Here is a 26,621-nt window from a genome sequence, read left to right as displayed (position 1 = left end):
GCCAGTCCTGAGCATTGCATAAATTACCAGTGTTTTAGTTCCACACATCTTTTCTTCACAGAAGTCCTCGTATGACTGGGTACTACCAATTAGTCATCTCTGATCACTCTTACCAACTGGAGGGAGATTTAACATCCCATTTACAATAACATCCTATGATGAGATGATCACATCCAAGGCCTATGATCCTACATTGTCTGTTAAGTACTATTTAAGGTAGTTGTCCCTCAATTTTCTTATTTGGTAATTTTTCTACATTTCTTTGTTCCTGCACTCAGCAGTACCAGGCCTACAGCAACACTCAACAAAGTATTTCATCCTGCTCACCTCTTTACACCATACTGCCTTAAAACAAATGTCACTATTTCCTCCTCATCATCATCAACAGAACACCAACCCCTCCCTTCCTGCCTTTATCTTCTTGAAAACATCATACTCTTATCACTATTCCTGTCAGGACCTCATCCACATCATCTCACTTATTCCCACAATTTTGAGGTGAATGTATGCACTATCAATGTAACAATTTCCTTCTTATCTCTATAACTCCTGACATTTGTAAACATGGCAGTTGACTTCTCGATCTACAAGTCCTACTGATATTACTACTTAGACATAACTCCTGCATTCCTACCCTTGGCCAACCCTTGAAATCACCCCATCCCATAATTTTCTCCATATTCAAATGCTTCCCTTTGGTCCCAAGGCTACCCCATTCCTTTACTATCTGCAACCATGCATGCACACAACTGCTTGCAGCATCATCCTTCTCAAGTAGTGTCTCTCTGGCATCCCATTACCCTATATTGCATCTTGGTTCTCTCAATCTTTTAACTACACACCTCTTCATCTACAAGCAGTCATCCTTACCAGATCTGAAGAAATAGGCTTCCACGAATGTGTTCACTACTGTCATCACTCTCCTTTCCATCAACAGTCTATTCAGATGACTGGTACCAAAACCAACCCTTATACAGCTCTATTCATGATAATTGCATATTGCGTCTTCATTTATCACTGTCATATCTAGATAATGCACTGACTACCTTTCCTGCTACACTGACAATGTTTCTCATATTCTCCTTGTTCTCAACCAACCAAAATTGTTTGTTCCTATTACTACAAACTATCTTGCTTGCTTATTCCTCTTATCCAAAGATCTCACTGTAATTATTCTTACTCCCAGAAAAGAAATCTTTGGGCACTCTCATTCATCATACCTTGCATAATCAAAGTGCAATACAATGCCACTCTTTCCATTCATTCAATTCCATTCTTCCTCATCCTTCTATGCACATCCACAATTCTCATTTCACTTAGCATATCATCTCATGCTACATTTTCACCAATTTTCTATTGCTTTTATATCTTGTACAATATACTCACTGTCATGCTCATTAACTTGCTGTCAGTTGTATTCTCTTTCTTTCCCCTACTACTGACATTCTTACCTTTCACCCTCTGTTCAACATCACTTACTTAATGTTCTCTGGCTCTGATTCAAAAAAAAAAAGCTTAATAGTCCATTAATATGTCACTTTTTTTTTAACTTACCATACTCACTTGCATGTTTTATTCAACCACTCCACATACACAGTCTCAACATCTCCTCACACTTATATTACATTACAAATCAGAATATCTGTAATACTGATTAATGATTATTATTACGGGCGACTCCAAGGAGTCAGACTCATCGAGGGAGGCCCTAAACATCATGTTCATCACAATTATTCGACATTCACACAGTATCTATCATACTTTGCCTTGAACTCATTCATGGTCATAGCACCCACAACAGACTCTGGCAGCTTATTCCACTCGTTCACCACTCTAAAAGTAAAAAACCCAGCTCTAATACCCTTACTAACCACACTTTTGCCCAGCTTCCATGGATGCCCCCAATCCTCCCACCACCAGTCCTGTTCTCAAAAATATCCTCTGAATTAATCCTATAGAAACCCTTCAGCAATTTGAATATCTCAATCATATCTCCCCTTTTCTGCCTATCAACCAATTTCTGCAACCCACAAATCTTCAACCTGTTTTCATAAGGTTCATTCCATAGACCTGCTATCATCTTGATCACTCACCTCTGGATCCTCTCAACCTCCTCCCCATCAAGAAGAAACCTAGGTGACCATATCTGGGCACAGTAATCAAGATGGGGTCTTATCAAGGCTCGATACAAAGGAACAATAACTTGCTTATCTCTGCTCATCAAAGTATTCTTCAAGTGATTTGATGAGCTGATTTAGCCACTTTTGCGATGTGCCCCCTAAACTTCAACTCCCTATCCACCAACACTCCCAAGTCCCTGGCCTCAATCTCCTGGAGTTCAGTTCCACCAATGTGATATACTGCTGCTAATCTTTTCACCCCAAAATGCATAACCTTACATTTTGCCACATTAACATGTTCGCTGCCACGCTCCTCAGGCATAGTTTGTTCCTGCACGACAAGTGCTTTCGCGTCTTCAAGGTCACTACGAGTAATCTTGTAGTCAGCTTATCAGACAAAATTTTGTTTCATAGGCCAACTACGAGTAATCTCACATCACCCCCCCATCTTCAAGGTCACTACGAGTAATCTCGTAGCCGGCTTATCAGACAGAATTTTGTTTCATAGGCCAACTACGAGTCATCTCTTATCACTTCCACCTATATATTACATGCACTGACGACGGTGTTTATTGAGTCTAGTCTAGTTTTAGTTTCTAGTCTCTAAGAACCTTCAATTCGCCATGGCCAGTAAAAGAAAACTTACTGATATAGAAGTAGAAGCTTATGCTAATATGAGCGATGATGAATTTCATGAAATATTTGGTTCCGATTCCGAAGATGATCCTACAAACGACTCTAATGGTGACTCAGATGATGAAGAAACTTTAGAAGATGAAGTTAGCATCCAGCTAAATACATCAACATCTACTTATTGGGAAAATTCAGAACAAGAGCCCCCACAATTTGACTTTGTTGAAATTGCAGGTTTTAAAATTGACACTGGAAATTTCAGTATCAAAAGGTTAGTTGAACTTTTCTTTTCTGAAGATTTTCTCACAATTTTAGTAGAACAAACCAATTTATATGCTTTACAAAATATTGAGCAAAGCCAAGCACAGATCAAAAAAAGTCAAAGAATTTCAAACTGGAAAGCAACAGACATACCTGAAATGAAATTATTTCTTGGACTTTTACTTCATATGGGTCCTTGTAATTTACCATCTATTGAGCCTTATTGGAGTACAAATCAACTTTACAATTTCCCATTTTGGTGCTCTAAAGTGAGCCGAAATCGATTTCAAATTTTACTGCGTCATTTACATTTCACAGATAATTCCCAAGCAGCTAATGATAAATTGCACAAATTAAGACCAGTCCTAGATCATTTTAATGGTGTAATGCGAAATAGCTACACACCAGACAGAAACTTATGTATTGATGAGTCAATGGTGTTGTGGTGCGTAGACTGGCATTTCGGCAATACATAAAAAACAAAAAACATAAATATGGCATGAAATTCTATGAACTATGCGAATCAAATGGATTGGTGATAAAAATAAAAATTTATACAGGAAAATCTGAATCCTCTTTAGCGAAAATGAGTCATGCATATGATATTGTATTCCACTTGATGGAAGAATATTTAGACAGGGGTTATGTATTGCATATGGACAATTTTTATAATTCTGTAGCTCTGACGAAATCGCTTACCGACAGAAAAACATACGTGTGTGGAACACTGAGAAATAATAGGAAAAACAATCCACCAGTTGTTATTCAGAAGAAACTAAAGAAAGGAGAATTTGTCTGGCAAAGAAGAGGTCCCTGTTGTAGTCAGCAAATGGAAGGATAAGAGGGAAGTTCTTTCCATTTCAAATATGCACAAATTTGAAATGGTTGAAGTGCAAAATCGGAATGGTAAATTTCAATTAAAACCAAATATTGTTAGGGATTATAATGTGGGTATGTCAGGCACCGATCTATCTGATCAAATGCTTTCTTACTATTCCACCTTACGAAAGACAATTAGATGGCCAAAGAAAGTGGCAATACGCATTTTCGAGGTATACATTCAAAATACGCATAAATTTTATAACATGATTACTGGAAATGCAATGACTGCGTTAAAATTTAGAGATCAATTTATCTCAGTTTTTGTTGGAATGGATGAACTTACAGCATCAGAGAATATTAGGAGGAATCGGGATTTTCATTATTTGGAAATTTTACCACCAACAGAAAAAATGAATCGCCTGACAGCATGGCTTTGTCGGGCAATTCTTTTTTTCTGTTTACATGAAACAAACGACGATGCAAAACACATTATTATTGTCTTGTTTGCCAGGAAAAACCACCATTGGTGCGTGGAAAATTGTTTTAAAATGTACCATTCTTACTTTGAATAAATTGTTTTTTTATTTTATTGATTTTATTAGTTTTAAATTGATTTAAAAATTATGTGTTATACTATGGGTTAACTTGCGCTTGGCATAGGAGGTTGGTAATTGACATACGAGTATATTCGTAGTTGGCTTCTGAGGCACATATGTAATATACTATATTTTAGTTGAAATTATTTCCCTTCTACCAAGCCCCCAGATGTGTTCTCCGCTTTATTCAGAATCCAAGGGTCCAAATTAAGGTAATTATACTAAGGGTTAACTCATGTATGCCATAGGAGGTTGGTAAATCAACATATGCGTATACTCGTAGTTGGCTTGTGAAGCTCATATATGAACTATGAGTATACTCGTAGTTGGCAGCGAACGTGTTAAATTGACATCCATTCTCCTTAACCCATACCTCCAATCTATCCAAATCATCCTTCAAAATTTTGACATCTTCTGCATTCATTATTGCCCTACCCAACTTAGCATCATCAGCGAACAAATGAACCGTTCCTCTCAGACCCTTCCCTATATCGTTAATGAACAAATTAAACAGCAGTGGTCCAAGAACAGAACCCTGCGGCACACCAATAGTCACAGGCCATCTTTTGGACTCTACTCCTGAGTAAACTACTCTCTGGTATCTCTCCATCAATCACCCTCCTATCCATCTCACCAACCCTATATCCATTCCCATATGTTGCAGTTTACGGATTAGACTTCCATGTGGTATCCTGTCAAAGGCCTTAGCCAGGTCCAGCAGTATCACTGTAAACCCATTACTCTTACCCAGTTCAGCCGTCACTGTGTTATAAAACCTGAGCAAGTTACTGAGGCATGATCTACCCTTCACAAAACCATGCGCTCCCCCATACAGTATCACATTTTCATCAATCCATTCCTGTATTTTACTCTTGACAACTTTCTCCAAGACCTTGACAACGACTCCTGATATGCTGATCAATCGGTAATTTGCAACAGTAGTCTTGGATCCTCCTTTATGCAGTGGAACTATTTTCCCCTCTTTCCACCCCTTCGGGACTAAACCAGACCCGAGACTCAGATTAAACAATAAGGTCAAGGGCACTGACAATTCTTTAGCCGCTTCACGTAAGACCCGTGTTGATATACCATCCAATCCCACAGATGTATTCACATTAAGGTTCTGTAATAAGACTATTCACCTCCACTTCATTCACCACAATTCCCATATAAACTAATGGTTTCTTCATTCCTTAACGTCACCACCTGGATGATATACTCTTGCAAAGTGCTCACTCAGTAATTCCACTATATCGAATGATTCATTGACTTCCCTACCATCGGCGTTCCTTAAAATCATTCTGCCATATACAGTTTTTCTTTTACTAGCAGCATATTGAAAGAACTGTTTAGGATTCTCTTTAGCTTGCATGGCTAATTTCCTTTCGTAATCCGTTTTTGCCTTTCTCACCACACTCAAATTACACCAACTAAAACCAATAGGTGTGTGTGTGGGGGGGAGTTTGCTGCAATATTTTACCTGTAAGAGCTGTAGCTACTGGCTAAAAAAGTGTTACAAAGGTTCATAAGCTCAATTTCAAGGGTTTTATCATTTAAAGAAATAGCCCTGGCTCTGTCAGGGTGTTGAAGATGCCATATTGTTGGGATGAGTGATGATTTCTTGTGTAAATACCTTATAGTATGTGTAGGTTGTCTAAAAAAGATAATGAACCACTTGTAGTCTTATCATATGCATGTCTAGAAAGAAGAAGACAACTGCTTCTATGGTAAAGTGCATGTCTGGATGTTGGCTCTTTCAATTTGCTAAAAAGCCATACATCTACCCTCCCCCAACAAGCTAATATGAAAAACTGGCACTCAACACAGCTACATGTAAACCAATAATTTCATTATAGTATATAGATGTGTTTGTTATCTGGCCTCAAGGTCAGACTCATACACATTGTGCATTTAAACAGCCAACATCCAAAAATACAATTAACAATAGAGAAGAAACAAGCTTGGGATCTCAAAGTAAGTAGTGTGATCAACATTAGGTTTAGTAGTAAGGGATAAAAAATAAATTTTTATGAGAAATTTCTGAAAAGTCATGATGCTCTTAAAATGTTTAAAGTTGGGAAAAAAAAAAAAAAAACTAAGCTACTTTCGGCTTAGTTTTTGGAGCAGTCCTTTCTAACTTTTTTTTAGCCTAGTTGTTACAAATCAAGTGAAGTTTAAATAAAGCATATTAATTTACATACTTGTGTTAAAATTTTTGAAGGTAAAGATGGTAAAAACTTGATACGACTTGATCATAGCTGAGGCGGTATACAATTAAAAGTGAGCAGAAGATACAGACATAACTCAGATAAATGAGAAATGTAAAACCCAATAATGAAAAACTACTGAGATGATGAATTATGTAAATTTTCAATTTGAAAGAATTGAGAATAACGAAAAGGAATAAAAAAACATACCATATATATATATATATATATATATATATATATATATATATATATATATATATACACACACACACACACATGTACAATAAGCCAGCAACATACATGACGAGCATGCATTTTCTGAAATGGCTAGATAAGTTAACTTACCCCTATTCACCTGTACAGCACTAGGAACACCAAGTCTCATGCATGTTTCACTTTCTTTAGATCCAACTGGTGGCAAGTCTTCACACACTGGCAGTATCTTTTGTTGGCCCAGTAGAGGGTGGCGTTTAGCAATAGAGTACTCCATACGACAGATACTACTTTCTAGCACTTCACATTCGTCACGACATACCTGACGTGGCAGAGGATATGGGGCATTCTCATCACATAGTGGGAAGGCAAAGAAACACAAGGATGGAATAGCATATTTATGGCACTCTACTGATACATCACGAGATGTGGCAATTACAGTGAAGGCTGCTGTCAATTTGTCTTCCTTGTGACTAAGGCTTCTTACAGATTTAACATAGACTGATCTATTACCAATGAACTGAAAACAAGGAACTCCTCTGTATACATGGCAAAATCCATGCTCACTTCCTTTATCCACTTCTGGCAAACTATAAGAGAGAGAAAAAATAAACAATCACACACAATCATCTAACAGTAATGCATTCAGTTACTAGTTAAGATGTGATGCACCTAACATAGGTACATTTTGCAACAAAGTTTAATGCCTAATATAAAAAGGTAAGTATGAACTACCAGAAATGAATACTTCATTCCCAACCTAAACAGCCAGAGTGTTGACTAAATCTTATTGATCTGTATTTTCTTTATGGTTAAGATTAGAGGTCTTTCTCATAGTTTCCACAGATTCTTTTAAGAAGCCCTTCAAACTTGAAAACACAGCAGAAATGCATCTGTGGATCATATTCAACTTTTCCTTTACATTTTATGATTGCTAATGCTCTGGAGAACCTCCGGAGCATACTCTGCAAGTCTAGAGGTTTTTTATTACAGAAATTTGACATAGGATTCAGGTTCTTTAATTTAACAGAAGCTGTTCTTTCAGATGATGATATGATATCTATGGTAACAGGTGTGTGTGTGTGTGTGTGTGTGTGTGTGTGTGTGTGTGTGTGTGTGTGTACATATATATAAAACAACTATTCAGTTCTGCTGTCTTACAGAAAAGTTAATTTTGAGTAATTTCAATCAGGATGAGTAAGAAGTGAGGTATTTGAGTTATAGACAAACTGCAAAACCAGATATCACCACACAGCATAGCCAAATTTAAGGCCTGAGGTTTTCCAAATGTATGTTCATATATTCCATAAAATGAGCTTAATACATAGATGTTCTACATATGAATTTCATGCCAAAGGAAATAACCTAATTGCAAGCCAAGTGCAGAAATTAAAAATGCCATGATAGCAGTAAAAAATGAATGTATTATGAGAAATATTATTCTAGTAGGTTATGTCTGTTTTTTTTTTTCCTCTTTCCACAAAAATATTTGTTCATGCCTTACAATCAGTTTATTTGCCCTGGAAGAATTCATCACAAGACCTCAAATGGTATCAAGAGACTTATCTTCACTATGAGACAATGCTCATTAAACTGCATCTTAAGCTTGTTTACTCTATATTCACTTACTCTAGCAATGTTTCTGCTCTCCAATCATAAACCTGCTCCTCACTCATCATACATTTTTCAAGGGTGACCTCTTGTTCCACCTCCATCCCCACATTCTAATCTAGGAAAATTCTACTTGTATTAATCTGATAAAAATCCCAGATGGCACAAGCATATCATCCCTCCTATCCACCAGACTCTGCAGATAGCATGCTCTTGATATAACTTTATATCCAACATTTCAGACACCCCACATTTGAAAAGGTTTCCTTCTCTGGATACTTTTCAAAATTATCTAGTAAAAGCCAGGTAACAAAATGTGCATACACTAGATGAGTCTTTTGCAGTAGAACATTTTCATGTGTCAGTGTCCTGATCGCTAATATATTATTATCATTATTATTCAGGCCTCCATGGAGTCAAAAGACTCATTGTGGGAGGTCCTTCCTAAGAACATAAAGTCTGTCAAGACTCATCGAGGGGAGGTCCCCCCCTAAGAAACACAAAGTCTATCATACCACTCTTTAAACTCATTGACCGTTCTCACTCCCATCACTCCATCAGGCAATGCATTCCACGGTTCAACCACCCTCCACGCAAAGAAACCACTCCTTACCCTCTTGCTCACAGTTTCCTTTCGTAACTTCCAGGGATGGCCTCTTGTCATCACTCCATCCCGCTGTTCAACCATATGAGTTATCAATTCTTGTAAACACCCTAAATTTCAGGTAATATCTCAAATACATACCTTCACCTCTTCACACCTGAATACACTAGCATACCATCCTTGTTTTTCAAAGTTCAAACCTTACACTTCATAATACAGAAGTGGCAGCCCCACTTATCTGCCTACACAGTCTATTCAGATTAGTTTCCAAGTCTCTGCTATATTGCTGTTCTCAGAACTAAAGACATTTTTACCCAAGTCCCAGGATGATACAATTTTGCTCATAATTTAAGTATATTTGTCATTATATTTTCACAAATGCATCAATAGCTGTTAAATAAATGGCATGATTAAGGCAGAGTAAATTTTCAACTGAGCTTTTACATCCAAATTTCAGCAACACCCTTGCTCTATTTGTTGTTATAGCCACAATGTTCCCCCCCCCCTCTCCTAAAATTATTCCAAATTCTTGCATTCTTAAGTCCAAAGCATTTTGAACATCAGTGGACGAACATTTTTCTGGTATATACGAACTAATCCTAAAATTTTTTTTGCATCATCTGAATGAACAACAATACTGAAATGTTTTATTTTTGGTTGAAAGGCTTATACATTGGCTATTCATAACTATTATTTTTCAGGAAATTACAACATATACTAAATATTAATTATAATAACTTACACTTCCTATATTTCAGCAACATTACATTGCCATCACCAGGGATCACAAAGCAATGATATGTGTATGCAGGCACTAACACTGAGAGGTTGAAGAAAGGCAACCAAAGTCAGGCTAAAGTCCTACATAATATGAGTCTATTCTGGGAATCTGCCTCAGTCCTGAGAAACTTTCCAAACTGCAACCAATAATGGGTGCATTCTTTGTTGACTGCTTCCTAAACTACCCCAAATTTAGGAAGCACTCATCCTCAGATCTTCAGCCCAACAGCCAAGACACATAATTAGCCCACTAGGTAGGTACACCATGTAGGACTCTAGGCACGACGTTGGTTGCCTTTCATGTAAGAGAGAGAGACCACTAGTGGTCTCTATGTCTTACATGAAATTTGTTTTGGACAATCATTGTACTGAGCCACTTTTAAGAAATGTCAAATTGAAGAAGTGTTTCTAAACTTCAGATTATTTCATTTGCCCTCTGTAACACCTAGAAGAATGACAGTGCATTGTGCCTTTTGATTGGAAAAGAGCGGTATTTAATTTTCATCATGATGAGAGGAATGTTTATGTGTGCTTTTCAACTGAAGGTGAGTTAGCCAAACTCAGAGGTAGCAGGGCTTTTGCTCCTAGAAACTCCAGTTTTTCATCCCACATACAGGCAAATCCACCATGAGAATAATACACAATTTACATTTACAGACAATTTGTACTACTAGTGGTGGTGGGCACTGTATGTCGATGGTAGTAGTTAGAGGATTAAGTTAAGCAAGTTAGTCAATAGTAGTGAAATAGTGTGTCCTCCCACAATGAGTCCTTGGAGATGTCATGTAATAATAATAAAGTGGAAATATTAATAAAAATTGAAATAAGTAATTTTTATCTTATCAAGTTATAAAATGTAATCCAAATTAAAAAAAAAATGAAAAATAATAACTTAGGCAATATCATAAAGCCCATTGGCTACTGATAGTGATCTTTGTTTTAGTTTAATGAACTGCCTGATAAGAGGGATAATTCTGTGAGCAAACTAACTTGTTTGTCTATATATGTGTGGTAGTTTTGTTGCACTTAGTTCATAGTCATATGATACTGTACTACTTTAAAAGAAACAGATGTATAAAATAAAATTGTTTTCAGTCAAGAAATAGTTTAACTGTAACAAAATTTTAACCATCATCTATAATCTGTATGATACAATATTCATTTATTAAAATTAAAAATGAGAAAAATTATAATAAACTTAGTTTCAGATTTCTAACTTTAAATTTCTGAAATGTCTCCAGCTGTCTTTCCCTAGGCTTGAGAAAAGAAAGATTTGAAAATTTCCTGGGAATTCTTGAGACAGAAATTCTATTCAGATCCTTCTGATGAGCCACAACACCACTTTCATTCTTCATAGCTCATTCTAACTTGGTATTACATCTGCATAACCCTATTTAAGCCTCTCCAATCATTAAAATATAATTTAAACAATAAGATCCTAAAACAAACCTCTGAAGCACACCACTAGTGGCTTCCTCTTCTAGGCTAATGACCTACAATTTAAATTTATGTAGCAGTCTAATTTTTGTAAAATTTAAATATGCTAATGTATGTGCTGCCTTGTTCAGTACATATCTTGTCCTGTTGTAATAGCCAAGTTATTTAGTTAACATCTAAACCTTAAACTAATGCTGATCATCATAGATTTCTGCTATTATCAATGCAACTCTTGATGCTGGCTCTCACCATCTTCTCCAAATCCTCTTTATGCAAAGGGACAATTTTATTCTCCTATTTCAGACAACCCTTTGGAAAGTATGAACTAACAACAATACTGATATATGTTTTATTTCCAATACTAGTTTTATTTCATCCAAAGTGAGACTAAATCAGTGATCAATTCTATTAATTCTTTAATTTTTTTAATGGTATGCCAAAGACACCTTAAAATCCTGGAATATTCCATTAAAATATGCAGCAACACTATCAAAGTCCATATTAACATCAACGTACTTTGTCATGAACCCTGCTTATCACTTCTAGCATCTCTTTCACAATTCTCACTCGAGCTTTGTATCATACTACTGAAATATCTTAATTCCATAAAAAATACTTCATCGATATCCTTTGTAGTGGTTACTTCTACCATCTCTATGAATTGGCAATCTTTTCATAATCTTTCTTCTACTGGGAACATTTTGAAAGAACTTCCTGGAATTTTCCTTGCTTTCCTCTCTGTACCTCTCGTGTAACCCCCACTTTATCTTATATCCACCTTATACTGCTTTTTTCTCATTATGTAATCAGGTATATATTCAAAATATGCTATGCTTCTTAAAATAATTTTTTTTGTGTGTGTTTTACTGCCCTGGCTGGTTGGGAAAGTTAATATAAACCACTCTTCAATCAACAGGCTGCAAGTGTGAATCTCACACTGCATAACTCCTACTGTGCCTATCTATGTTTTGTGAATATCTATGGATGATAGATGGGCTCACACTAGTCAGTCAGTTCACCTTCCTGTAAGAGGTTTGAGAAAGCTCAACAGAGCTTTCCATAAAGCAAATTTCCTGGATTGTCTACTCTTTAGCCCACCCACAGTACAAATATTAATAAACTAGAGGATTACAACTGTTCAGGAATGGAATATGTATTTTTTTATTTTATTTTAAAAACACATTCCATATTTTTTTCTTTTAATGACAATGCATAGTTTTATTTACATTTCACTTATTATCACAGTTTAGGCTTGCAAGGTGGTTAGCATATCCGCTCTCCAACCAAAAGGCTGCGGGTTCAAATCCCGCTGTGGGCATGGATGTTTGTGATTGTCTGTGGAAAAACTAGTGGTGGTAGATGGCGTTGGCAGAGACAGAGCTGTAGAGCAAGTGCCCTCCCTCGATGAGTCTTTGGACTCCCTGGAGGTGTCTAATAATAATAATATCTACCTTTCATTTTCTGGATTTTATCCCATACACTTTTGCTGGTTGTATAATTGATAGATAAAAACAACTGTGGATCAAGTTTACAACTGACATTTAATATAAGATTTTTTTTTTTTTTTTTTTTTTTTGAAAATGCAGTTGTTGCTGCCTGGACAATACAAGCTGTCAGAATATTACTACTGATAGGTTAGGTCTGAGTAACCGCTTCAGTTTTATTGCAAGATGAGAAAGTATTTTGATCAGGCTAGTTAATTTCCACATGGGTATCCATGGAGCAGAATATGCTCATATATGTCTCTTCAACATTTGGCAGCAAAGGTTGGTTGATTGGTAGAGACTCTGCTACTAATTGCTCACACAAAAAGTTAAGCAAGTTTGAGCACGGTTAGTAGCTGGAAGGAGTTAAATCATTCGATGCTGTTGGCACACTCTCCCTCAATGAGTCTTTGGCCTCCCTGGAGGTGTCACATAATAATAACCTCCTACATAAACAGTGGAAAAATGGTAGGGCATTAAAAAGAGAGGTTGTTATCAAGCATATACACAATACAGCACTGTCCATCTGTGGTGGTGATTAACATAGACATGCAGAAAAGAGTATGTCTTGTTCATACAGCAACAGATGGGTTTGTTTCTACAGAAGAACCTTAATATCGTCAATATTTTAGCATAATCCCTAACAGTCCCAATGTAAGAATTTCCTCATTCTTTTGACTTTTTTTGTAGAATTAGATTTCTAAGAGGTTGAGGGCTTACCTTTGTCTAGAAAGACTCTCCTGAATAACTATAAATGCTATCAGGTAAAGGAATGAGTAGCTATAGTATACAATGCTAAATGAAGATAATTTTTTTGAATGGTAGGAAACTACAAGTAGCAATGTTCGTTTATGTGACTCCCATGCACAAAAAGGTTGAAAAAAGGCTGTAAACCTTGAGTGCAGTAATATTATAGGTAGGTAGTGATTTTTTATTTTTTTAAACTATAATTTACCTAATCCAGAAACTATGCTGTAGAAACCAAACACGGAACTTTTTCAAGTTACTTCAAACAGGGTGGTTGTCTCACACTGGGCAACGAAATTTATCACCACATCTAAAATAATCACAAAAGCCCATTTTCAGGGTGGTATTCAAACTCTCAACCTACTGGTTGGAGACGAGATACATAAACCACACAGCCAACTAGCCTGGGGCAAACATCAAAATAGGAAATTGGGCAATTACTTATTGATGCCTATGATATCACAGAAGGCTGTATCAAGGAAGAAGTGAAGGAATTCCAAGTCAATGGAGAAAGCAGCTGTTATGAGAAAGAGGAAAAGTTGATCCTTGCTGGAGATCTAAATAGCAGAATAAGAAATGAATGGGCAACCATTACAGAAACATTTTGGGAAAATTTGGAAAAAAGAGCACGTTATGGTTGGTAATTATATGCTGGATTTCTATTTAGGTCATGCACTAGTCATTACTAATACCAAATTCCAACCTAAAGACGTATTTCATAGGAAATGGTTTATCACCATTTAGTTTTGAATAGGATAAAATTAATTTCATATTGAAAATAAAAATATGTACAATCTTTAAAAAATAATTAATGCCAAGCAGCTTTTAGAGGTAAACCAAAGATTCAAATATACAGAAGCTCAAGAAAAAATGACCTTTAAAAACATTGACGTTAGTTAGCATGGTGAAAAATACTGATTCAGTTAGGGAGGCATGTGATAAGTAATGTGCAAGAATTAAAAAATAATAGACCTCCATGGCAAACTAAGGAAGTTAAAAAGGCAGTCCTAAAAAAGAAGAAAGCCTATCAAAGTTCATAGCAAGCAAGTCAACATACCAAAGTCATGGGAACACTGGTAAGAATGTAGAAGATAAAGGCGACATGAAAACTGAAGATATTCTAGATGATTCAAGTAATTACATTGAAAGCTTGCTAAGAAACAACAAGCAGTGACAGAATTGTTATAGAATATATTCAAGAGGAATGCAGTCAAGACTACAGCGAACACGAGATAGAAAAAAAACCCATCAAAAATCTGAAATGTGGAAAAGCAACTGAAGTTGATAACTAACCAAAAATGATCAAATATGCGTAAAAGTTTTACAGTGGTTGCAGCACTAATTTAGAAGGTCTGGTCAGAAAGGAAAAGAAACTGAGAATAAGCTGGGTTCAGATCAAATACAGGTTCATTGCAAACGTTTTCACTTAGTTATACTATAAAGATGCCAAGAAATTATATTCTTCATTTAATCCTTTATCTAATAAGCAAAAAAAAGTTTGCACATGAAGTTCTTCATGCCTGGGCTACTTGTATATAGAGGATAATGACTTCACATCAATTGCCTTAGTATAATCAAGGGAAAAAGCTTTCAACAACTTTCTCTGATCAAGAGTATTTTAATAATAAGGTGATACACCTTTTCAGTACTGGTATATGGGATATATATAACTTCTGCTTTACTTTAACCTTGGTATCTCTTCTGAGTGATAAGATCTCAATAAAGGTTGAAACTATTATGGGTAGTGCTCTTCCCATAATGCACAGCATTGTACACTTCCAGAAAGAGGTGTGCTTTATTATGAGATAAGGCAATTGATGTGAAGCATTAGCCTCTATATATAAGTGGCCATTAGCACACTAAGGATTTAATCTTGGGTGGGGGCAAGTTGAGTAGACAATTTGAGAATACACACTATGCATCACATACGACCTATGACTGAGCATCTGCAATGATCACTAAATCATAAGTAGTATAGAAATAGAAGACACAACACAACAGAAATTTAAAAAAAAAGACTTTTAATTAGAAAAAGATTTTTGGAAAATTTTCTAGTGTGTTTTTTATTTCCTTTTTCTTTGGGGGGGGGGGGGTGAGGCTTGCTCCCATAAATACTATCACTCTTGAGATAGTAACAGGTCTGATTTATCATCCATCTTTATGCAATGGAATTATTATACCTTCCATGCCCTAGGAATTCTACCTGAGCTGAGACTTAAACTGAAAAGCCTAGTCAAATTTAAGGACAATTTCTTTGCCTATTTATGCAAATAAACTGCACCGAAAATGACATCTAAACCTGTGGAAGAATTCACATTGAGATTTTTTAGTATCTCAATGCTCTCCAGTTCATCTACTTCAAATATCATATCCATGCCTGTCTCATCAGCTACTACTATACCTTCAAGCTAGTTTCATTTCATAACGTGATTTTGATTCCACACCATGCATATTACCTTTCTTGCCTGTGCCTTGCACTGTGCATGAGCTTGTTGGTCACATCTCAATTTATAAACCTTCCACCATAACCTTTTGCAGTGCTTGATAATACAACTTATCCATTTAAACCCAACCAATTTTATTCTTCTTACCTTAGGAATGCAGTCTGATATTGCTACTTTCAAGTACCCTTAAATTATTTCCTATTCATCACTAACACCCTTTCCTTGCAGTATATTGGTATGGCACTACTCCAAGTTGTCCTCCAAGCTTTACAAAATCACCAGATTTGTAACGCCACAAATACCAGTTCTCAACTGAGGATTCAACATGACCAAATACTTTCCAAGATAATACTGAATTATCACTCTCCAACTGGAAGCAAAATGCAAACTTTGGATAAGGACAAATTCTCAATTGTTATCACCAAATCCAATATTCTCAATTCACGAGTTCCCTCAAAACATGTTATCTCAAGTAATTGTCTCTTGGTAACTATAGAAATTCTAATTTTATTCTGCTAGATGACATCTCCTCATTCCAATCTATATTCCCGTAATTAAATCACCCATAATAATTACCTTGTCCTTACTCTTAGAGTTAACCTGCTGATGCATGTCATCTAAATCTACCCTTGCACTCTTAGGCCTACAGCAGCAACCCTCAATAAACATGATTTTGTTGACCCTTATCTCACACCAAAGAGATTCAAATGCACTGCCTCTCACAGTCATATCACTGCCCTTCTGACAAACCTCAAGCTTAGTTAGCAACTCGTCTGCTATCATTAACAACACTCCACCACCCATTTTGTTCTTCCTATCTTCTCTAAAATTAGAATAACCCTTACACTATTCCTGAAACTATATCATCTTTCATCAACCAAGTTTTACTGATACTAATAATATCTGGTCAAGATGTATTAATCAAAAACATTCTTCATGCTTCTTTCTGATACATCTAGCATTTGTATACAACACCTGAGATAGCTGAACACACCAAAACCACTTACCCTAGATCCCAGAACATAGTCACCTAATCCTGCCAAAAATTAGTTTTCCTGTTTCTAAGTATAACAAACCACACTTTACTTTATACTTCCTTCAAACACTGAACTCCTAATTCATTTAGATAAACACTGTCCCTTAAATATAACTCATCCCCCCCCTCAAATTCACTCCATAAATCAATGAGTTGATTTGCAATCACAGTTCTTCTTTTCAATTCATTCCCATCAAAACAGGACAATACACCCATTCTCTCTCCTTTCTCTACTGCTTCTTTCATGAATACTTTCATATCTTCTCTTATTCCATTCCCCTCCTTTAATTATTTGTACCTGCACACACTATCAACTCATTCACTTTTCAATTTCTAATAACACTAATAATCCTTGATTTTTGCCCCTTGATTTAAGCCACATTAACAATATATACACCTGTTATCATAGACTCACCATATAATATTGACCCTTACATAATTTTCCATATTCTCCTGACTCTTTTCAATACTACCCCCCCCCCCTCCACTATTCATTTGTCTTAGTCACCAAACCTTGCACACCAGTTTCATACCTTTGACTGTCTCTTTCAGACTCTCTCCTCCCCTTTCATCTACCTGATTATCTCTCACTCTCAGATCTGATCTAATAGCATTATTTAATCTAATATCAAGCCTCTATCTCACCATGCACTTTAATCAACACAGACTTCATGCATTCCATCTCTTTTCTTACCATTTTCATGTTTCTTTCTAAGCAATAAATCCTGGATAAAGAATGGTCAGAAATTAATGATGAACTGTCATTAGAAGAAACTATATCAATCTAAATTGAAAGTCTGTGAAGCTGTTGAATCATCACTAATAGGAGTGAATGGACATATGGTTGGTGCAATCTTCTTCAATTTCTCTAAAGGAATGGGGAACAAGATGTGTGGATAATGAAGATCTGCTGTCAAAACCATCTCCTTATGAAAATATGATGCCTTCAAAATGCCAATATCCTTGGGATGCAGTACCAACTAAGAATGTTGCTTGAACAATTGATAATTATTGGTAACTGGCATTACAGATATCATTTGGCAACTACTATCTTGATGTGAACTAGCAACAGATGATATCAGAGGACCAAAAGCTGAATCTCATGTCATGACCTGAGAAGAGGGTTCTGATGCTAATGACTCAGATATGCAAAAAAAGGGGTGAAACAAATGATTGTCCATCTCTAAAAATATTCGGAGCACAGCTGTTTCATTACTTATAGGAGTAATGAAATAATTCCAGTCACTAATAGATAATTTACTAGTGACTGGAATTAATTTAGGTGCATGGTGTACACTATATGAAAAAAAAAAAAAAAAACTAGCAAATTATTTTCTGCAATAGCTGATCCTACTTCCAAAGAAATATCTTCACTATTTGAGGCCAACCTATGCAAAGCTCAAACTTGGGTCTCAAACCGATCCTTGTTAGAACTGTCAAATACTTCTGCTGAGCCCCAAGCTCTACTTTTAGCTAACATTTAATCACCAATGACACCAGAGTTAGAATTACTAAGAGATTTCCTGAATTTCTTACTCTTTCTCCTGCATAACATTTTTGATTCTTCACTGTACTGTTGTTAATCAACACTAATTGACAAAATCCGAGCATCTGAGTTCCATCTGGACATATTCTGACAAACACCAACACTCAAATGTTCAGATATGACTTTGTCAAATCTTCACACTTAGAATCTTGGCTGTTTCCAAAAGTGAAGAAAGACAATGATGTGAAATATTCATTTTACCACAGTACATGAAATCAACAACCATTTTCAGATCTAACTATACCACATCCTTAAATAGTATTATAAAATAATTACAAGGACTGTCAAAGAATAAACTGTAAAATAACAGGCTACTTGCCAATAACACTAATGTCTTAAGCTCCAAGCCCTGACATACTAATGTCACATTCATCAGAAGCTTATTAGAATAAAGTTGATCAAAGGCAGCTAAACAATAAGTTAGTAAAATAATCATTTCAATACGTGTGTTTTGTGTCCCTAAATTCGTAAATATGAATAAGTTATTGTCACATTCTAAGCAGTACTGCTGGATTCCATCCATTCCTGCTTGGTTAACCTTCACAACAGTCTCCAAAATGATCGTTGACCTTCGGCTTCTTCTGCAGACTTAAGCTTGGAGGTTAGGGAAAGGGCCACATAGATCACAAACAAATGAGAGCACTTAAAAACGTGCTGCACTTTATTTACCTGATGAAATTTCCTGCAAGGAAAGAAACAGGGAACCAAAAACATGTGTTTATTTACTATTGTAAGCCATATGACTTCTAAAATACAGCTATTCCTTTGTGGATATGTACATAGAAAGAATCAACCAACCCAGCAGTGACTTAACTACCATACTGTAAAACCAAGCATGATAATCTATGAAAGCACTGTAATGAGGTGGGACAAAAATTAGTTATGTCATAATACAATTATCATACCCCCATTTTTTTTTCTGCTTTGCATTTGAGATTACTTAATAATCACTTGACTCAGATAATACTAATCAGTTGGCGTATATAAACCTATATAAACTCGGACAAAACATAAAAAAAAATAAAAGTTAGTCTCAAGGTTCTCACTACACTAGTTTAATTTTGCACACAACTGAAAGAACTATAGAATAAACATATACACTTGGCAGCGTAACAATTCGGGAATAATCTTAGGTCATCCTTGCAATTTGTATATGTGTAGTTGATGCAGGTAATGATTTTCTTTGGAGGGGAGGGGGTAGTAGACCAGTGGAAACGCTAAAGGAATTTAAGGTAAGATTTTGTAAGTAAGTACTTTGTGTGTGACTGGTGGCGAGTCGTGAGATCAAGTTAGGGGTAATTTCTTTTCCCGATGAGTATTGTAACGCCATGGAGGTTTGCCAAAATATGTTTCCCAATTTTCATATCCAGATTTCATTGGTGAACATGAAATCCGTTCGCTATAACATGTTTAACCGCTTATTGTGAAACCTTCTAGAGATTGACCTTAGTCCGTTTAATGGATGGCTAATTCATAATTAATCCCCGAGCGTAATTTCTTATCCTAATTTAAAATTGCCGCTTCATACCGAAATACTGATAACTCTTTCCTAAATGATATTAATGCTCACTACTTTAGATCACCATTACTAAATGATAAACATTACACTATCGCACTCTATAGTATCGTTATCAATCGCCGTTGTTTACTATAATTAGCAGTTTAATCCCGTTCACTTTAAGCTCAACAAATCAAAGATTACTATGCTCATGGGGTATATTTAATTACAGGAGTTTATTTAAACAGCTGCGGATCAACAGTGTACTGTAGCTGACAGACAAGACACTATGGGAAAAAAATAAAATAAGCACCACTCCTATCATTCTTGTCTGACGATTCACGTGTTTCCGCACATACACACACCTACGGCGAAGCTCTAAATCAACACTAAGGGTCACATACCTTTCATCCTCTGAAAGTGCAACGTTCTTCAAGGCCAAGATAAGGAGATAGACGGAAGCTACTACGATATTATAAGAATCCGCCATGTTGAAGGCAGCAGGCCGAGTGTACAAGAGCGCGTTTTCCGCTCTTGTACGACGTGCGGTGCATGCTGCGATTTACTGCCATCTGCCAGTATACCAGCTGCCGTCTCCATATCCAACCCCAGGGGTGAGAGAACTGTAGAAGAGGGCTTTAAAAACGTCGCCTAAAAACGTGACAATTGTAAATACCCAGAAAATTTTGTTACTTTAGTGGCAGGATAACATATTTTAATGCTAATTTCAGAATACCATTCTCTCTGAAAATGTATTTCATTCCCCCTGCTCACGAATAATAATAATAAAAGAAAGATCTGTTTGCAGTTCACCTACGCACAAATTCTTACATTTCATGTCCTTATACTCAAAAAATATGAAAATACCATTTCAATGATGCCAGTAGCGATAACAGTCATTATGACGCCAAATTTTCGGAAGTGAGTGGGTGGGTACGAGAAATATTGCGTAATTTTGCTGACAAGAAGTGAAGTAATATACCACATAATAGATATATAGCTTCACTTCTTTTTATTTTAGATAAGACCCAGATCTCCAAACAGGAACAGATCTCTTTATGAGTACTCAGAAATAAATTTGACCTCCGTTTTCATCCAAGACTGCTTCAACTGTACGATTTACAATACATAAAGCCAAAATTCATCCAAACTTATACTGCTGTTTCAGATTTGGAGTTGTGCATCGAAAATCTTTCAAAATGCTTAACACCATCCAGAAGAGAGCAATCCACTAAACAAAATCTCTCTCAGGGAGAGACTCATTCCAATTGTTTTCTTAGAGCCGTTCTATAGCAATCCTATGACTTTTCTGCAATAGGTATTTTCATTGACGTTGCTCTAGCCAAATGGCCACCATCATTCCTTCACTTTTTAAGCATGGAAAAATACGAGCAGACGCCAGTAGTCAACATTCGTGTATTGCATAGCTTAAACCAATCGAACCAACTTCTCATCCTCCTCTTTCGTTTCATCTATTTCTCTTTTGAACAGCTTCTTAGATTGTTTTCCCAAAAGGCTACAATCCCCAGCTGTTCAAAAAAATGTCAACAGGTTCTTTCTTTCTTACTCCTTAGATACATGCCATAAACAAAATTAAAACCTATAATAACACCGACGTGCTTTAATTTTGCAATCACCCGTTTTTCAGATAAAATTCAGATCGTTATGACAAATTATATTCAGACTTCTGAACATTGTGATTACTTTGTATAATTGTCCAATTGAAATCAAAAACAGAGACGACAGATTAAAATTTTAGTAGATCACAACTACTGAATTTCAGTAAAAGGCATCCAGCCAGTGTGGAAGTATAGCATACGTAGGGTCAGACGAAATGAATATAATAGATGCTTGCGGATTTTGCAAAAAGCATCCTACAACTGCTACAAACAAGATAGCTACCAAGCTGCAAGGAAATCGCAACGCGTACTACAGTTGTTAAAAAGCCTTGGGTTCAAATCCCGTTTAGGATGCGAGGAACCTCTTCTAAGGGCTTTTCAACCAAAAGTGAGTCGTCATCTCCATATGAGAATTTCCCTAGCAGAATTTCATGCAGGCAAAAATAAAATTCACTAATAATTAATAGACCTAAAAACAATATACTAGCCTCAAAAAAATAAAAAATAAATAAGATATATATTATTCTACAGCCTGTGTAGCTCAGTGGTTGAAAATGCTGTAACAGCCTGGGAGAAATTTAAACACATGACAAAACAAACAGCAATCCAAATTAGTAGAATAAAAAAGCAGCAACAAAGGAACAAACAGAACGCGGACACGAAGAAATTATCAAAATTGTATCACCACCATGACAGAAATAATGAAACATCAGAGCAGAAATAGAAGAAATTAAAAACCGCATCACAGCGAAACAGTTTCAGGAAATAGAAGGAGCGTGGCTATGTGCTGGTCTCAAAATAATTGAAAATGATGAAGGGAAGACCTCGACAGCATGGCTGTTTGAGAAACAACGGAACGCAAAACAGAGAATAAAAACCATAACATACGAAGGCCAAACTCTAAACAAAGACTCCGAAATAATTCGTGGTGTTCAAAAATACTTTTCTTCACTATTTCAAGAAAAACCCAGCAGTCAGGAAGAAAGAGAAAGATTCCTTTCACTCCTCCACAAAATCACCCAGAAGGAGGCCGAGGAGATCGACGTACCAATCACCTTAGCAGAATGCCGTCTTATAGTGAAACAGCTCCCGGATAACAAATCACCAGGTGAAGACCGACTAACAGGAGAATTCTATAAAGAATACTTCCCAAAATTTGAACATATTTTTATCAAAATGATCAATACAATGATTACAACACAGACAACGTCAGCAAAATTCAACACAGGACACATTATACTACTACCAAAGGTTGGGGATCAACAGAAGTTACAAGACATAAAAAAACTGGAGATGCATAACCCTACTGAATACTGATTATAAAATAATATCTAAAATACTTACAAACAGAATACAAAAGCACCTCCATAAACTTATCTCACCAGAACAATCATGTGTAGTGAAAGGAAGAAATATTCTTGACACAATAATGCACCTCCAATGCATTTGCGATTATTACAGCCTCACAGAATATCCATGTATTGTAATGGGGCTAGATATGACACAGTTAGCCACCAATACCTGTTTGAAACACTAGCGAATAGGAGTTGGAGTAAACTGGAAAGAAACGATTAAGCTTTTGTACAGAAACGCGGAAAGTAGGCTGATCATTAATAAAAATCGGCCAGCCTCTTTCCCAATAAAATGTTCTATCCGGAAAGGAAACCCACTATCCATTGCTCTATTTGTTCTAACCCTAGAACCACTCATCATAGCCATTAACACAAACAACAATATCAAAGGAACACATATACACGGAGAAAGTGACGCCAAAATTTTGGCACATGCTGATGTCACTTTAACACTAGGAACACAAAAATCCTTGGACATAACACTCAAATAATAAAAGACTTCAGCAAAGCCTCAGCACTGAATATGAATCTGGCAAAATCCCACTGCAAAATAATTGGAAAGTGGGAAAAACAACCAAGGATTCCTTCAGGAATACATGTGAATAATTACATACCGGTTCCAGGCATCAACATCGGAAGCTCAGAATCACACGAAGAACAGTGGAAAGAACTCCATGACGGCATAAAGAAGAAAATTAATGCAATGCGCCCTAGATAGCTGTCCGTCAGAGGAAGGGCCCGGGTTTGCAACATCTACCTAACATCTCGCCTGTGGTGCAAGATACACAACACCCCGTATCACGGAAGGTGGGCCGAAAAAATGCACAGGCTCTGCGCTACATACATCTAGGGCTCTCAGTATGAACCCATGCGCAGATCAACACTCTTTCATGAAGTTGAAGTTGGAGATTTAGTATTGCTGAACATCCACCTGAAAACTCTCATCGGCGGGAAATAACAGCAGACCGAGCACACCAAAAACCTATCATGCCTATGCAGCAACATTCTTACAAAAGTGTTTGCCGCATAGGTTTATAAGCTCACTTCCAGATATAAAAAAACCAAGCCCGAGAATGTTCAAAGAAATAGCCGAAGGGTACACATATATAATGAAACACTCAGATACTGAAACCTTACTGACAATCAAACCAAGAAAACTATATAAAACATTAAGTCAAGTGACATTCCCGCCTCCCCAACACAGGGAAATAAGAAAAGGAGAAATTAGGCTAAGTCCGGCCGTTAGCAAAGTTTTCCGACTTCCAATATCACCAAAATACAAACCATTCTTCTATAAAGTACATCATGCCTGTCTCCCCACAAAAATGTGGAAAAAAAAAAAATCCCATTACAAGGCCCAGCGAAGTGTCATTTCTGTCCCAACCCAGAAACAATATATCATATTATGTTGTTCTGTAGCAAAACGTCCACAGTATGGAACACCATACAGAAACTCCTACACAACCATTCTCTGAAAACACATTATTTAGGTTGGAAGACCAAAAAATGAAAAAAAAAAAAAAAACAGAACTAATAATTATAATAATAACAATGTATGCAATATGGTCCTGGTCCCACAGATGTGACAAAATACACGGAAGAGACAGCGACACCAGACATACTAGCAAAAATTAACAATTATTTAAAGGAAATTATCATAAACACTACACAAACCAAACGCAACACAGCAATGGAGGAAACTCGGCCTAATTGAAGAAGGAGAAGAAGAAGGGAAAATAAAACTTATACCGATAATGGAACCCCCGTAGTTAGTGGTAAACAATAATGATAACCCACTATCTGAACAAAAAGCATAATCCCAGACAAAGGTGCTGTTAACGTAGGCCCATTCGCCACAATGAGAGGAATAATGACAACAAGATATCAAATCTAATAAATAAATAAAAAAAAATTAATTAATTAAAAAATAATAATTAAAAATAAATAAATAAACGTTTAAAAAATAATAAAAATATTAATAATAATATATAGGTACGCCTATATAAGGGATAAGAATGTTATATATATGTATATCTAATTGTGCAAGGGAGAAAAATGTAAATGTAAATAGCAAATTACTCCTTAAGATAAGTCAATACTATTCTAGTAATAAATATGTAGATTAAGATATATTACCAGAAATATGTATATGTTCTTGTATATACAGACACAAGGATGGTAGAAATGTCAATTGTAAGAAATGCAGATAACATAAGTTCATAACATGATAATAACCCAAAATGTTAATAGGATATGTTATCCATTTATAGACCTGTAACTAATTCTGCAATTCAGAAAACCTTTGTATATAAGAAATTACAGATTTACCTCTTAAGTTAAGCAAACAATATAATGTTAAAGCAATATGGAATTCATTTTTGTAAAAATAAGAGTGCCTGCAAAAAAAAAATCTGCATGAGATATAGAGATACTACCAAAATATATGCATATATAAATGTAAATAAAAACATAAGCAATGTATGTATTTTAAGAATAAGATGTGCATTTAAATTAAGTTAATAAAATAATCATCCAAAATATGTGAACAAAGATATAGAATGAAGATATATGTAAAACGAATTGTACATATGGAAAATGTCAATGCTAACACACACACACATATATATATATACATACATACATATATATATATATATATATGTATGTGGATGTATGTGTATATATATATAAACGTGAATAGACTGATCTGATAATGGAACTTATAAATAGACTGAAATCACTATGTAACATATACCAACAAAAATAACAGCTCAAACAATTCAATAGGACAATAAGGAAAATAGAAATTGAGCATGTGACATGTTGTATCTTATTTAAACGGTGATTGTAAAACAGGTGTCATAAGTATATTGTAACGAGTAAATGAAAATGCCGAATAGAATTAGCAGTCTATGTACAAATTGTAAATAGCTGTATATATATTTATTTTTAAATGTACACAGCTGCTGTTGTTGATACAAATAAACTCAGTGGTTGTGGCGTTTGCACACCACGGCGCTTGGCTGCACGAGGGAAGACTTGATTTCCAGTCTAGTCGGCGAATAGAGGAATTTTTGTAAGCCTTTTTTCGACCGGTTCCCGAATTAGTCGATCTCTGGAACGGGCAAGCGGGTTTTTATCCCGGAAACTCAGGTTTTTCGTCCCGGAAACTCAAGAAAATCGAACGTAGAACTCACATTATTTCAGACATTAAATAAGAGTGTTACGGTTAGGGACCACGAGATGGCGGCACTTGTTGAGCTGTCTCATTTCTCTGCGTGCCGCTGAATTAGTGATAGCCTTGGGCCAGCTATCTCTGATTGGGTACCAGTGGAGATTGAACTGCCCACTCAGTCTCCAAAAGTTAGATAGGGCTAAAAACGGCCTCGCTTACTCCCTATATATATATACGGGAACAAAAAGACGTTAGCTAATTTTTTTTTTATTTATGTGTGTGTGTGTGTGTGTGTGTGTGTGTGTGTGTGTGTGTGTGTGTGTGTGTGTGTGTGTGTGTGTGTGTGTGTGTATATTGCATAGACTTGCCCAGACGGCCCGTATTTTATGTCGAATTTTGCTATCCCGTATTGTACTTGTAGGGACAGCCTAAT

The 26,621-nt window shown here is 36.0% G+C and overlaps 1 protein-coding gene across 1 annotated transcript in view; it reads right to left on the bottom strand.

The window, feature by feature from the left end:
- The window catches only part of LOC150097447 (tyrosine-protein kinase transmembrane receptor Ror-like), a 347,787-nt gene that overhangs the window by 54,717 nt on the left and 266,449 nt on the right, over positions 1-26,621 (bottom strand). The window contains exon 9 of the mRNA XM_090406920.1: positions 6,988-7,425. Within this exon, the coding sequence (XP_090263046.1) occupies positions 6,988-7,425 (438 nt within the window). The remainder of the gene's footprint in view (positions 1-6,987; positions 7,426-26,621) is intronic.

Source organism: Typopeltis vanoorti, chromosome 17 (genome assembly GCF_054136105.1).
Source record: "Typopeltis vanoorti isolate ZY-2024b chromosome 17, IOZ_Tvanoo_1.0, whole genome shotgun sequence".
Taxonomy (NCBI): domain Eukaryota; kingdom Metazoa; phylum Arthropoda; class Arachnida; order Uropygi; family Thelyphonidae; genus Typopeltis; species Typopeltis vanoorti.
This window is presented reverse-complemented; position numbering and strand designations above follow the sequence as displayed.